Raw genomic sequence first — 16,477 nt, 5'->3', positions numbered from 1 at the left:
CTTACATTTTAATTTGGCACAACCTGTAAAATCTGTTGTGTGAAAACAGGACTACAGGCATGAGAAGACTGCAGACGAGGATGTGGAGCGGAAGAGGGTTGGGCATGGAAAGGGAAAGAACACAGGACAAAATGAGAAACACCTCTCAATAGAGGTTACTCTCCCTCTTTCCAAAGTGCACTTTCATATTACACTGCCAGTCATTTAATTTGCAGGTTGACTGGGTCTGTTGTGAATATAAGCTGTGCTGTGTGAGAATCAAATGATGCACTCCGTTCCCTGTAAAATCAACCTGATATTACTTTTATCAGTCACCAATATAAGTCATGATTAGTTTGTAGATGAAATTTTAAAATACATGTTAGCTTTTAGATTGACAGACACCATAAGGGAATACGAGCATGTCTTTCAGTGCATCCAGAAACACACTGTGCAGCACTGTCAAAGAAACATTTAAGTGAAGTAATTTGACATGTTTATATATAGGCCTGTTTATACAATGCCAATATAATTCATTTCAGATAAACAACATTCTTTACTTCTGTTGTCCTCTGCTTACAGATATAACTGTCACTGGTGTGTTCACTGGTCTCATTTGCCTGCAGTCCTAAATCCTGTCTGTTTGTCCTGCTGTTTGTTGTCTACACTGCTGCTGCAGCTAAATGCAGAAGCATTTGGATGCCTCTACTTGGCAGGATTTTAACTTCTTTTATGTTTTGAAGCTTCAAAGTTTTGTGGCTATCAACAATAATTTTAAGTATACTTCTGCAATCTATTTTAATGTTTGTAGTGTAGTGTAATTGAAGGGTGTGGCGTCTTACATTTAGTAACTTGACCAGAAAACATGTATAGGGGAATGTAAGGAACATTTTGTCAATGGATATAGTCAGGCAAGACTAATGGAATCTCATCTTACTTTCATTTTCTGTGCAATCTTTATTCCACTGGTTTCTGTCAGTTGTGTGCTGGACAACACATTCCATAGCTGGTACTACCAAAAGCCCATTGATATGGATTAGGGCTGTCAAAACATTGCATGCGTTAATACCATAATTAATTAATGCCAACAATTATTTTATTGCACAGTTATTTTTATTAAAATAATTATTTTTAAAGTCCATTGCTCACTAGCTATCTAATCGTTGCTCACTTGCTCACTAAAGAAACTGCGTTAAGGCACGATAAAATAAAAAATAATAATTGTTGGTGGTAGCGCATGAAGAGGTTATTAACGCGAATTGACTTCTGCAGCCCTAATGCGTTAACGCATTAACGTTTTGACAGCCCTAATATGGATATGAAGGTACAGATTTGCGCTGCTGTTTACTTAACAGTGAGCAATGAGTTGATTTCAACTGTTAAGTTGATTCTAACTGTTCAGAATGTCACCAAAAGGAGGACCCAATGTGCAGATATTGGCATGAGGGAAAGCCGAACATTTTAATTGATTTAAATGAGTGAAACTCAAAAAGGGAACAGAAACAAACTAAAGGTGGCTGGGAGTCCAGGTAGTAATAGTCCAAACAAAGAAAAAATCCAACAAAGGCAAACAAAGTAGCTGGGAGTCCAGGCAGTTACTGCCCAAACAAAGAGATCAAAAAAGGCAAGCATAAACATACAACACAAAGAATGCAGCTAACTCAATGCAGAGAACATAGATAAACCCATAAAACACACAAGAAGACACAGATGTATAAAGGGTCAGTTAAGAAACTGGTGAAACTAATAGGGGTGGAGCAAGCAATCAAAAAAAGCAGGGAAAACAGACAAAGACAGGAAATTAAAAGCTAACCAGGACACCAGAGGAGAAAAGCTACAAAATAAACTACAAAATAAAACAGGAAACTAACTAAACAGACCATATTAATTTAAAAAATTCTATTAATTCAAAGGTAAAATATTCATTCCTTGACCTGAAATGTGATTTTTTTTTTCCATCCACTCAGTGGTAGATTTTCATGTTAAATTTCCTCTTGTAAAGACCGTTTCCAGCATACTGATTCAAATGGCATGCACAAGGTCTGCCGACAGACACATTTTCAGATGCTTTCAGATACTTGAGTGTGTGAGCTGTGTTGGCATGTCTGCTGGAAATTGACATGCTAACACAAAGAAAGGAAATGCTGAAAGACTCTTCTGCTGTGATGTTGTCAGTAGTTATACTCTGCATCTGTCAAAAAATATTGCCATTTTCTGGTCAATTTAATATCAGCTGATTGTATAGGACAAAACTTACTGTATACTTGCGGGTTGAAAATGCATTAGTCAGGAAATGTCAGTTCTTCAATAAAATGGCTCAAAATCTCGACTTGTAAACACAAGGAATTAAAGACACAGCTATCTCAGCCAATTTTCTTGTGCTGATCCTAATGTAATATGTATATGCAGTGTATCATACTCTGCAATTTGGTTTCACTTCAGTGCTGCTATCATTATTTTGGACTGGAATCCTGGAATGTAAGATGCAATAGGTCCCATATGAAAATCTGCCTTTGAACTGAAAAAGCTTGCAAGTTTGAAGACAGGTGTCACTGCTTGTGAATTCTACCAACCAGTGAGAAAGCTAAGTTTATTTCCACCTCACCAAAGCATGAACAGCCCCACCAAGTGTTTTATCATACTTTCCAGACTGGAGTATCTGGATCTCTATCTTGTTCCTTCTCCTGGAGTTGGGTGTGCCTCTGAATTAACAAAAACCACTGACAAGAACACTGAATGTTTCCCAGTATATCTGCCATGGATCTCTGTTGTCTGAGATGAGATGGCAGATTTAAAAACTCACTGACAGCGATTCCTTTGATGTTTCAGATGCACAGTAATTTCTTGGGAAAGAAGAGTTAGCATCTGTTATAGATTTGGTGAATGTTAGCACAGGAGCAGAGGCTTTGATGTTGGGAGATGTCAAAGGTTCAGGTTCAGCCAAAAACAATTCTGAGTCAAGATTTTCATCACATTCTTTTCATTCATATCTAATGCAAATCACATTTTCATTTGATTTTAGCTGCCTGTTTCATATATATACATATACATATATATATATCTATATATATATATATATTTGTGTGTGTGTGTGTGTGTGGCGGGGGGTGGGGGGCACTTTGTTGCTTCATGAAATGTGTGGTGGCAATGGTAATAATGGGAAACTGAAGAAAGTTAGGACCACTAAATATTGCAAGCTTCAAAAGCCTTAATAGTCTGGAGCTTGTAGAAGATGCACATAAAATATAAAATACTGTTTCTAATACATATAATATATATAAAAAACAGAATAGATGCAATTGCATATAATGTTTAGTTTTGATGATATATGAACTAAAACAAATTGAAGGAAGTTCAATTTTTTTTTGCCCAAGGACCGAAAGTCCGTCTCCCAACATATGTTCTCCAGCTCTTCCTGGAAACCCCAAGGCATTCCCAAACCAGATGGGATATTTTATCCCTCCTGTGTGTTCTGGGACGGCCCCAGGGTCACCTTGCTGTGGGACATGCCTGGAGCATATCCACAGGGAACTATCATGAAGTCATTTGAATCACCATTTCAGACAGACTCTTTCAGTGTGAAGGAGCAGCTTCTTCAGATATCCAAAAGGAGCAGCTCCTGTCACTTCTCAGAGGATGGTATTTAGCATTTAGTTTTTCCAGTCATGCTAGCAGTGTGGCTCTTATGTTGGCTATAGTCTGACTATTTGTCTCAATGACCAGTTGATGAAATGGCATGAAATGTTGGCCAGACATTCAGTGTCATTTGCAAAATGTCCTATAAACTTTTTGATGTTGACATTCACAGTGTTTGTTAATTTTGGTGATATGTATGTGAATTCTCTCACCGGTTAAAGTTCTGTTTGTCCAATACTTGTTTTATCTGTCTAATTGTTTGGTTTCTCTCCCTAGCAAGGAGGTATAGTCTTAATCTTGTTGTTATCTCACCAAATTCCTAAATCCGTGATTTTATTTTTGATTTTGGCCACTGCTTTGGAAACCACAATATTTTCTGTACCAACAACACACACACACACACACACACACACACACACACACACACACACACACACACACACACAGTAAGTGCATTTGCATTTGCAGTACTGTAACTACTTACATACTTTATTTTTTAGGGAAATATTGTCATTCTTACCTCACTAACTTTATTAGCAGAAATCATACTGACACCAGGTGTGAACTTCACCTCCTGGCTCTATATCCAATAAAAAATCCTATTATTTCCTGTTCTATGGACAGACACTTTGTAGCCTATGCATAGAACAGAAATAAAACATTCACCCACTCAATCATTTATAACCTAACAAAACACACACAATTAAATAAAATGACCAACATTAATATTTTAATACAAAAAAAAAAAAAACTATAGCTGCTGCAGCAAGTGCAACACATAAATCCATAAACCACATACCCCAACGTTTCTTAGAAAAATAAATCCCAGAATGGAGCAACAGTCAACACATATGATTGTGTAAACACCTCTGAGTGTTCAAAACACTTGAATTGTAAAGCAAAGAGAGCCTTGTGCCCCGTGAAATCTTGCCTTAGGTCCTCATTCCTTTCCTGTTAATTTTCAGTGTGTAATAACCAGTTCCCCGAGTCTTTCAACAAATAGGGAATTTTCACAACCATACCCCTTGGATCATTCATGACATTTATTTGATAGCTGTAGCTATTCCGTAGCTATGATTTTACATACATATGATCGTCTTATGAGTAATGCCTGCATACATGTTTATTAACACCACAATAGGGGGTGTCCAACAAGTACTTTATTTGTTTATGCTTAAGTACATTTCTCTGTACATAAATGTGAATTTTTACATTCTAGTTTTGAAAGTAAGACCTCCAAAGAAGTATTTCTGCACTCTGTTACTGCAAACTTAGCTAAAAGTATCAGAATCCTTCAATAGTAGCTGTGGGTAGAGAAGACTCCCAGGAGGAAGCAGTATGTTGTTGCACAACCTACTTTGAAAGCATCTTGTTTTCAATTGTCGTGACCCTTCACACCCCCTTTTCAAAAATCTTTTCTCATTCTCATGAGGAAAAGTTGGAGCTAAAAGATCTCCCCCACACATTACACCATTGCATTGTCTGACTGGAGAATTGCCATAAATGTATAATTCATATTCTGACAGACAACATACAAAACAATGTATGGTATTGTAACAGTGCTTACTATACAATCTTGTGCCGTGCAGATAAGAACACATTGTTGTATTTTTGCATTGTGAATGAAGCACATTTACTGGCACAATGACTGCCGACTTAAAAAAAATAATATATATATTTATAAAGAAATACAATCACATCAGTCAAATCCTGACGTTAAATAAACACCCAGAGAAAGCATCCTTTTCCTCTTCGGGTAGCCTCTTGATTCCATTTTCTAATTAATTACTCACTTCAACACATTGGCTGTGCCGACATGAAGAGTGACGTGTCCCCGGGCCCCCAGTCACATTCACCAGCAGCCCTGGTGGCAGGGGAGCTGTGTTTTTAATCACCTGGCCACTGGCATTATCAAGCTGGAGGACCCGTCACCTGCGCTACACACAGATGCTTGTTCATTCATCTCTGCCAGAGGTCAATGTGGCTGAGAAAGTGGTTCGTCCTCAGTCCACCGCATTTCACCCCTCCCTATTAAAGGCTTCTTAAAGGCACTACATGTTGCATTTTACCCTTAATTAATCATTACCACATTAGTCATGTGACATTAGTGTGATTGCTATAAACAGAAGACAATTTCAGGCAAGCTTCTTCACTGCATTTGGCCACCATGCAATTTAGCAGAAAATCCATTGGATTGCTTTACAGTTGTCCTAAGGCAATTATTGGCCAAGTGGGGGTTGCCCTCATAGATGCCTTGATAATAAATAAAACACAATAAACTGCCCTCTATGGTGCCCTTCCAGTGGGAAAAATGTGATGCAGTGTTGTATGGGCCAGCCTCCATGTTCCGAAAAGTGGTTAAATATTTCACCAGGTGTAGTAGTTATAACATCTGAGTCCTGATTCCCTTGCGTCATAAACAATATTAGAAATTGGTTCTACAAAATACACAACAATACTTACGTTGCATTATTCAAAAATATTCTGAAGGTCCTATTAAATGACCCTGTGACCATGTGATATAACATCACTGTTGGAATCTTCCTACACAACAACTGTCAGCACCTGCCTTTATAAAAGTTACATTTTTTAACCATGCAACCGCAGACATCAGCTGCTCTCCTGCTCCAGATGGATGCATTTGGTGAATTGTAGGAGTTTTAGAATCTTTTCCAAGATGTGTTTATTTGCAATTTTCAGATCAGGCTATGTTTAGGGAATAAATAGTTGAAAAGCCACGCTGTCTTGGCCTTGTTGATCATAGAAGAGACAAAGAGAGAAAATCGCAGAGGAGACAGCCAGATTGCTGTGTAAAACCAGTCTGTCATTGTATCCATGTAAACGTCAGAGAAGAAATAATGCAGTAGTTACAATTAATTACCACAATTGCATACTTAATTTAATAATAATAAAAAAAGGTCATCATTTGTTTGACTGATGTGAAGCTGGTTATAAATATACTATAATGTAAGTTACATATCAGTAGTTAGTTTTTAGTTGGCATTTAAAGCAGGCTGCACACAAAGTGTCCTAAATCAACCAACTAGGCTGACTTTAGCCATGCTTGCTAATTGAATCAGTAAATTTAAAGATCACTGGGATGCCAGTCCGGCTCTGATCCTGTGCCACAGACCACACATTATGATATCCATTTTTTTAATTTAAACTGAAAAAGCAGATTAATAAATAATAAGCCATATTAATCACATGGAGTGAAGCCAGAACTTTAAGTTCATAATTACAAAGTTATGTGCCCAATTGACAGCAACAATAGCTCATTAGTCCTCTTGGGAACCATGGCAACTGCTTGGAAATTTCCAGAGAAATAATTCAAGTCCCAGTAAAGATTCAAACCCAGTGTCATTTAGTTATTATTTATCATGGAAAGGTAGGGTTGCAGTCAACTCACAGACTAACATGAAATATTTGTCTTTTGCACAAAACTGGCCTTGTCAGCACCATAATCATGCAGTAATAAAATATCCCAAGCAGAATTATAACTGTAACATTCAGTAACATTCAGAATTTTTTTTTTTTTTTTTGTCTTTTTTTTTACTTGTAAAATGTAATATATTACATTTTTTGGTAAACTATTGTAGTATATTACAATTTGGCAAACACTGCTCTTAAATAACAGTGAAATATGACATTAGATTACATTGAAAAAGGATATGTAACTTTTCTTCAGTTAAAGTCTGTCTTGTCCATTACACTAATGAACTGAAAGTTCAAGTTGCCGTGACTGAGTTTAATCGCAAAGAATTACTTTTGGCCCTTGATTTAAGGCTGTGATTTCACCAGGTATGCTTAATCAAGAGCCCTGGTACATACACACTTAGACACACACACACACACGGATCAAGCTGGTCCACTCATAACGATGAAATTATGTCTTACTCCAAATCAGACTGATGCTTGTCTAATGAGCAGTGTGGCAAAGATACATGATGAAGAAAATCAATCATGTGTAACACCACACTGCGCCAGAGAATTGTCAAATTTGTCAGCTAATTTCATGCTAATTGAGTCCCTTACCCGGGGTTATTTTTCACCTCATCACTGCTCTGAATGCGTCGAATAGCGAGCCCTTTGCTCATGTGTCATTAATTAAGCTAAAAACATCAATCATGATTTTCTTTCTCCCCTCAGTACCCGCCAGGATCACTAATATATCGAAGGACATCACAGTGAATGAGGGCAGCAACGTCAATCTTATGTGCCTGGCGGTCGGTCGACCTGAGGCCAACATCATATGGAAGCATCGTTCACCACGAGGTAAGCCCTAAGGTTAATTATTTATTTATTCATTCGTTCATTGGTCTTGATACTGTCTTTTAGATTAAATCTGTAAAATGACCAATTTAGAAATTCTGATATTTGATTGATATGAACCTGGAGATTTTTGTGTGCTGTTAGTAAACAGGATTACAGTCTTCAATGGGTCTGTAGGGAAGGTACAAAATCAGATGTTAATGCAAAGTAATAAGGTTATAAGATTCTTTTTCAGAATGTTTTCTTTCACAAAACAAATGTGTCATGCAAAGCTGTAGCAGCATTACCTCAGTGTAAAGGTGGCTGAATTACCTCCTACACACACGGCCTGATGTCAACGTTCCCACACAACACACACCTCCAACTCTTGCTTCACATGAATATTCGCCTACGAGCAGCCTCAGCCATTTACCTTCAGTGTGATATCAACTCTGTAGCTTTTGTGTTAACATCACCATGTGAATATTAATGATGAATGATGCCAAGCTTCAGCCTCTTGAGCCGCACGCACCTGAGGCATGACAGAACACAACTGCAGAAAACCATGGTTTGGCTGGAGACCTCAGATGGTTTGGTAGGTTTGGTTGTGCTGGCACCTAACAGCCTGATGGAGTGGAAAGAAGCTCTGCGCGTGTGTGTTCTGTGTTCTAATTGTGTCAACCTCTTGCTTCCCAATGAACATTCAGCAGTGTGAGTCATGCACCGCTTTTCTATAGGATCAGATGTTCAGCCTCCAACAAGACATGAATGCTTACAGCCCAGCTGTTCCTCTCTCACTATCCATTATCTACAGTCAGCAGAGTTTGGTTTTCATAGCACAGTGGCCCTCCATCACTTCAGCGATGTACAATATTTCTCTCTCTAAATTTACTGGTTCCCCAGTATTTACTATCATTATCTCCCCACAAACTATTTGCATGAAGTGTGAATTGTAATTACTTTTGAAAGGAATTACTTTAATGACTGATACAAATTCACCAGCCAGAAGATGCCATTTACACTGAATGCATACTCAGACCCCATGGGTATAACACCCCCTGGTTGACCACTAAAACACTTAATACATTTCAATTCAGTTCAGTTCAAATTAGTTTATTTATATAGTGCCAAATCACAGCAAAAGTTATCTCATAACACTTTCCAATTAGAGCAGGTCTAAACCAAGCTCTTTAATTTAGTTTTTAGTACAGAGAGACCCAACATTTCCCCATGAGCAAGCATTTGGAGGAAGTGGTGAGGACGAACTTTCTTTCCAAAGACAGAAACCTTGGAGCAGAACCCAGTTCTAGAAGGGTGGCCATCTGCCTTGACTGGTTGGGTTGTGAAAAAGAAAGAGAGAGGGAGAGAGTGGCAGAAAGGTGCCACACAGAGATGCATAGCGGCAATAACAACAAAGTACAACAAAGTAAAAAATAATAGTAACAATGATAATAGTAGGAGTGGTATTAGTAGTAACAATGATAACAATAATAATAATAATAACAATAATAAAACTAATAATAATAATGACAATGATAACAATGTAGAAATTTGACTAAATGATAATAATCACAGTTGTCATTAAGCAGGACCACAGCAGAAGGTCCAGCCACAATCCATGGGAACCTATGAGATGAGAAAGCACAAAGACTCCAGGGAAGAAGTCAAATTAGTGCCATGCATTAATCGGACATGAGTATGTTCAGAAGAAGAGTTAGGAGAGGAGAGAGAAGCTCAGTGCATCATGGGAATGCCCCCAGCAGTCTAAGCCTATAGCAGCCCAGACGGGTTCTATCTATAAGCTTTATCAAAAAAGAAAATATTAAGTCTACTCTTAAATGTAGAGAGAATGTCTGCCTCCCTGACTGAAATTGTGCCTAATTTTCTGCAATGTTGCGTAGGTGACAGAAGGCAGTTCTTAAAATTTGTGCTATGTGTGAGTTAAGGGACATATCCTGATCAAAGATAACTGCCAGCCTCATTACAGTGGGACTAAAGGCCAAGGTAATGCCATCTAGGGTAGTAATTTCATTAGATAATTTGTTTCTAAGATTTTTAGGACCCAGCACAATAATTTCAGTTTTGTCTGAGCTTAAAAAAAAAATTTGCAAATCATCCGGGTTTTTAGAATCAGAATCAGATCAGAATCAGAATCGTATTTATTGCCATTGTAAGTGAAGAGATTTCACATTACTAGCAATTTGTCTTGGTGATTGGTGCAAATATAGAACGTAAGAAAGAGTAACATATAATAGTAGAATAAAATAGAATAAGGTAAAACAAAATAAAATAAGTAAAATAAAATAAATATGGTAGTCCAAAGGTGAGGTAGTGCAGGGTGGAAGTGTAGTGCAAGTAGCTGAGGTAAACAGTGCAAATGGTCAGCAGGTGGATAATGACATGAGCGTAAATCACTGCCTGTACTGAAGTAACTAAAGTGCAGGGCAGCATGTTAGTCAGTTGGTGTTCAACAGTCCAACAGCAGAGGGAAAGAAGCTGTTGTTGTGGCGTGAGGTTTTGGTACGAATGGACCGTAACCTCCTGCCTGAAGGGAGTTTCTCAAAGAGTCTGTACGCCTCAGAGTCCTGGAGATGTACAGGTCTCGGAGAGATGGAAGGCTGCAGCCGATCACCTTCTCAGCAGAGCGCACAGCACGCTGCAGTCTGTGCTTGTCCCTGGCAGTGGCCCCATGTCTTTAAGACATGCCTAAAGTTTGGTTAGTTGATTGGCTTCATCTGCTTTCATTGATAAGTATAATTGCATGTTGTCTGGATAATACAATGAAATTTATGGAGTGTTTCCCAATAATATCACAAACAGGGAGTACATATAGGGTGAAGAGTACTGGTCCAAGCACAGAACCTTAAGGAACTGTGACTTACTTTTGTGTGTATGGAGGATTCATCATTAACAGGAACAAACTGAGTGAAGTTCCTTTAATGCCAATTAAGTGTTCCAGTCTGTGTGATAAAATTTAGTGGTCTATGGTGTCGAATGTAGCGCTAAGGTCTAAGAATGCGAGTATAGAGACCAGACCCTCATCTGATGCAAGCAGAAGCTATGCCGTCTCAAATAAACTATTACTACTTGCTTGACAACTGTTTTCTCAAGAATCTGAGAGAGAGAGGGTTAGATATTGGTCTGTAGTTGCCCAAAACCTCTGGAACAAGAGTAGCCTTTTTATGGAGGACTGAGATATACAGCCTGTTAATAGAGACAGATTTATCACATCTAGCAGAGAACTGCTAAGTTAGAGTAGAACTTCTTTGAGGAACTTAGTTGGGATGGGGTGGAAGAGGCATATTGTCAATTTAGATGCAAAGATCAAAGAGTGTAGTTGGTGATGGTCAATAGGTGAAAAGCAGTCTAGATAATTATCTGGTCCTACAGCTGTTTCTTAGGCTCCTGTGTTTCATAAAGTCATTACTACTGAGGATTACAGGAAAACAAGGCTTGATGGCATTATCTCTGTCAGCCTGGCTACTGGCTGCTGAAAAGAAACCTGGGGTTGTTCTTATTTTCCTCAGTAAGTGCTGAGTAATAGGCTGCTCTAGCATTCCGTGGTGCCCTCCTATATGATTTATCTTGCCAGATCAAGCAAGATCCTTCCAGTTTGGTGGAATGCTGTTTCCTTTCAAGTTTTTGTGCGTTTTTCTTTAATTTGCGGACCTCAGAGTTATACCATGGTTCCATCTCCATGGCAATAGAGTTGAGTGTTGTTCTCAGTGGGCTTGCAGCATTGTCAACAAAAAGATCAGTTTGAGAGGGGCTACAGTTAGCACGAGACTCTTCCTTAGCATTGGAGTGTTCGGTTATACTGAGATATGGTACTGAAGTAAATGCCATTGGAATTCCTTCCTGAAATTTAGCCACAGCACTATTATATAGACCTCTAGTGTAGGAATTTTATTTCTTGTAGCATGTAGTCAGGTCATAGAAATTCAAAAGTTGCTAAACAATGGTCAGATGAAATAGAATTTTGTGGAAGACTATTAAATGTTCAATTTCAATACCTAACATCAGAACAAGGTTGAGAGTGTGATTAAAACAGTAAGTGGGCTTATGTACACACTGACGGAAGCTGATCGAATCTAATAGAGAGATAAATGCCATACAGAGGCTATTGTTGTCATTGTTCACATTAAAATCACCCACAATAATTACTTCATTTGTTATAAGGACTAAACTTGATAAAAACTTGATGAAGTTGATGAAGTCTGTAATATTCAGATAAAAATTGAGCATGGTATACTGTAACAATTAAAATTTTTAATTTTCAAAGTTTCAAAGTTTTCAAAGTTGGGTGTGAAAGGATAAGAATAAGGCTTTCAAATGAGTTAGAATTGAGTTCTATTATATCTATTTCTCAAAATCTTTCTCAAAAATCTCATTCAATCAGAATACAGCCTTTCACCATGAAATTATACATTGTCACTAATAACTCATAACAAACTGACCCAAAACATGAACAACAGAGAGCAAAACATAATTTATGAACTTCTATTTTTGAAGTTTGAATGTATTTTTTCACACCATCCCAGTCTCACGGATCTGACCTCAAAATTGGAGGCTGTACATTTTTCCATGTTCCATGTTGTAGCATATGCTGATAGAGTAGATAGTAGATTTCTTTTTTTCTATATCGTTGCCTAAAGCAATTACTTGTGCAAAATCTAAGAAAGAAAACTTGGTATCTGTGACAGGTGCACAGATGCTTCAAGCAACAATTTGAAAGTTTAGACACTAAAACTATGTGGTTAGATTTGGGAGAAGATTACTGATGTGTTTCCTTTCATATGGAACATGAACATTGAATTTCCCTCGGGATGAACAAAGTATCTATCTAACACCACTCCCCTGGGTCATGTGTGTGACCCTCTGTTCAATCGCAACCTCCACCCCACTTGGGGTTTTCTTGCTTTGTAAACCAAGTTGCTTTGTGCAGTTGCTCCGATTGTCTCACACTGGAGCGGATGTGTGTACATTGGAAGGTACTTAAAAGCCTAGCACGTCTCATCCTGACACACAAGGGTACCTTCTGTATCTGGATGAGGCACTGTGATATTTGCCAAAAAGCAGGTATCTGATGCCCTAAGACGGCCTCAGCAGCAGAAAGACAGGAGGTCACTTCTTACTACCAAGAATGAGTCAATGCACAGCGGGAAGAGTAGGGGCAAATGAAGCAATACAATCACACTTGAAAAGTATTATGAAGGCGTTCGTAGCTAGGGAGTCTGGTATGCCTTGTGTGTGTGTGTGTGTGTTATTGTCAACAGGTAAGATAATGGGTTATCTTACTTGACATTTCTCTGAGTTGAACTAATGAAAAGACAGACTATGTGCGGAGATGTTTGGGCAGCCAAAGAAATTCTTGCTGGCAGTCAGAATCTTAAATGTTTTTCCTGCAGAGTGGCATTTTCCAGATTAGCCCCTCACCGCTTGCTTTTCATGTTTGTCACCAGCGATAATGGACTGTTCCCTCAGAGGATAGTGTTTGTGTCTGTTAGTACAGCACTAAAGTGAACAGCTTTCTCCCTGAATTAAACCACAATTCTAGAAAGTCTCTAATCTGCAGTGTAGCCTCACCATTTGATAGTTGTTTTTCTAAGGCATATCATTTAAAATTTTCACACACACGCACGGTATCATGAGCAAATGTGCTGTAGCAGCAGATGATGCAGAAAGATGCCTCATCTTTCCCTGTGAAAATGACAAGTGACATGAGAAAATTGGCTCTGGCGAACATAGAAGTAATGCTGAAACAAAACTGAAGCGCCTAATTTGAGCCTGAAGTCTGTTAACTGAATATAAATGGAGTTATTGTCAGATTTCCAGTCACCATTTAATATGAATTCTGTTTCCAATACAGTGCTGATTGAGGGCATACTCAGAAGTCTCAGTACAGTATATGCCAATAAATCCTCCAGTCGAGATAAGTCAGTGTTCAGTGTGTGAGTAGTAGCCCATGAATGTGTAGCCTCTGTGGTCGTTTACTTAATGCCAATTTAAGTTTCTCCTTTATTTTGTGCACTCAGTCCCCATTTCTGCTCAGTGGGACATAAATTATTCAGCAGTGTCCACTGAATCTCTGGCTGCTGGCCACTAAAAGGATTAGAGGATATATTGTTGGGGGGAAAACAGTTTATTCAGGAGACAATGCATTATGGATCCTTTTGACCCATTAAGACTCATTAAACTGAATAGGCTGCAGCTATGTACACTCTCTCAGATGTCTGTTAGTGTTTTTGTTTTTCAAATGACTACAGATTGAAAGATAGCTGTAATTTGTTCTGTCCCTTTGCTCACGAAGAGTTATTAAAGTCATCCATGCTCTTCTTTTAATCCTGTATTTTAGAAATAGTATTTATAAACTGCTAAATTGCAACAACCATTTTTTAAAAGAGAAATGTAAAGCTATCTGAAATATTATTATCCTTATTTTCTTTTAGTAGTGGTCTTTTAGTGGTGTAATAATTGTGATTTCACTTGCAATTTTCGTGTCAGTATTTGCTTTTGTTATGGGTGATGGTGCACTCTCTACTGGGCCCACGTGGACTGGGGGGGGACTATATCATGGTCGCCAGTCTGCTGCATGCTTTCCCCATGGTAAATTGCATCATAATAAGCTCTGCTAAAATATTAAATGGTTTTGTTTTAAACCATAAAAGTGTAATATTAAACACATGGCATTTTGAAAAGTACTTAAAAGTGCAAGGCCAATCACTTTGCTGTCAATTTTATTTTATGCTGAATTGTTGTAGTTAATAAATACAGGTCACCAGGTGTATGGGATTTTGTAAGCTCGAGACAGATAATCACTTGTTTCCATTTTGTCTTCTTATATTTAAGATGAGCTTATTACGACAGGCTGGCTGTGAGACATTCTCAGTCAACCAGAGAATTCTCTCTGGTTGACTGTTCAGCTCAGCAGGACACTGGAGAGAAACAGAAGTGAGGAAAGCAAGCAAATGACTAAATTCAAGAGGGCACATACAGAAGGCTCTTCTGATTTTTCATTAATCATTCCAATACAGAAATATTTTCACAACCACACTGCCATCTGGAATGAAGTAACTGAAGAGCAACTGAAACTGTGGTGAACGAGAGTGTAGTGAAAATGGTACACTGTTTTATCTTAACAAGTTGGTATATCTGCCGTCTTAGTCTCAGTCTTTCCCTTTTTGACTGCCAAATACAGACTACTGCCACCAGCTGATATTTCCTTTCATTAAGGCACAGCTGGCCATCCACTGTAGTGTCTGGGTTGTGGTAAAATGCAACTTTTTGACTCTGAAGCAGTTCTGTGAGGCCAGTTTGGTGTGTCTGGGGCTTTAGCCTAACCACACTGTGGTCTTATAGGGTGTGAATCCAGCACTCTGCTTTCGAAGTCCTGCAGTCTGCCTCCCTTCAATGTGTGAAAAACTTAGCTTTAGCTTCAATGGAAAAAAGAAAAAAAAACATAATCCAGGCAGAGCAGCAATTATCTTTAATTCAAAACATAATTGGTAAAAAGACATGGTTCCTCTTTTCTAAACTCAAGGGCTGATGGTGCACTGAAATATGGACAATGTTTGGAGTTGTGACAATTAAATTGAGAGGCAAAAAGCATACATGACATGTGAAGGCTGATCATTTGAAGAAATTGGCATTGCTGAGCGTCAGTGACAGAACCACAGGCAGATGTTGTCAACTTATGATTAGTTTCCCGAGGAGTGCCATTCATAGAATTATACAGCAGAAAGGCATGGCACACTTTTTGTTCTGCCTTCCAAAATGAACACTGTTCTGGCATTGCCTGCTGACAGTGAAGCAGTTATCACTCCCTGCACTGGAAAGAAAAACTTCAACATACTTGATCTTTTTAGGAGGGAATCAGAAGGCATAAGCCCATCTGATTGCAAGTTTCAATATTCATCACAACTGCAGAAATACTGGGTTCTAGTCTATTTTCAAACAGCGGGTTCAATATTGCAATATCTGTGCATACATACAAGCTTCCAATAAGAGCATTTGAGCTGACAGGAACAATTTTCAGAAGTAAATAGACTCATCTCTGCATGGTTTACCTATAAAACTTTATTACGATGACAAAGCCCATCACGTAGACATAAAGACTTGGATAAAATAGCAAACAGAGTGCGCAGTGTTTATAGGAAATAATAAATATCTTTGACTTATTGACTCCCCTTTGCAGTTGATGCAGTAGGACTGTATGTGATACTGTAGCCTTTGTTTTCAAGTGCTTCCACATAGAACGATGACCAAGATGACCACCATCTACATGTTTGAGACAAGATATTTTAATAGTAGCATTGTTTACTTGAGAGATTATGCAGTATACAGTATGTTATAAATGTTGTTTTGCCACATTTTATAGCTCATTACACCATCTGAAAGCATACAAGGTAATCTATGCTGCCTTTGATTTTTTTTCCAGAATCAAGCCATGAAAAGAGACCCAGTTCCCATAAAATACAGTGCCCTGTGTTTACATACACTGTCAAACCTGTCATCAGAAGTAAAGGTTACAACTGTACATTTCTGCAAACCACAGATGTTAGTTTCATACATGGTGGTGGTTCAATCCCCAGCTCCTCCAGTCTCCATGTCA

General features: G+C 38.3%; 1 protein-coding gene across 1 annotated transcript in view; it reads left to right on the top strand.

Moving 5' to 3' along the window:
- Nucleotides 1-16,477, top strand: part of opcml (opioid binding protein/cell adhesion molecule-like) — a 160,940-nt gene that overhangs the window by 108,927 nt on the left and 35,536 nt on the right. Inside the window, exon 3 of the mRNA XM_046410194.1 lies at nt 7,765-7,890. Coding sequence (XP_046266150.1) covers nt 7,765-7,890 — 126 coding nt within the window. The remainder of the gene's footprint in view (nt 1-7,764; nt 7,891-16,477) is intronic.

The sequence above is a fragment of the Scatophagus argus genome, chromosome 14 (assembly GCF_020382885.2).
Source record: "Scatophagus argus isolate fScaArg1 chromosome 14, fScaArg1.pri, whole genome shotgun sequence".
NCBI lineage: Eukaryota > Metazoa > Chordata > Actinopteri > Scatophagidae > Scatophagus > Scatophagus argus.
The sequence above is the reverse complement of the archived record's forward strand: the minus strand, read 5'-3'. Positions and strand labels throughout refer to the sequence as shown.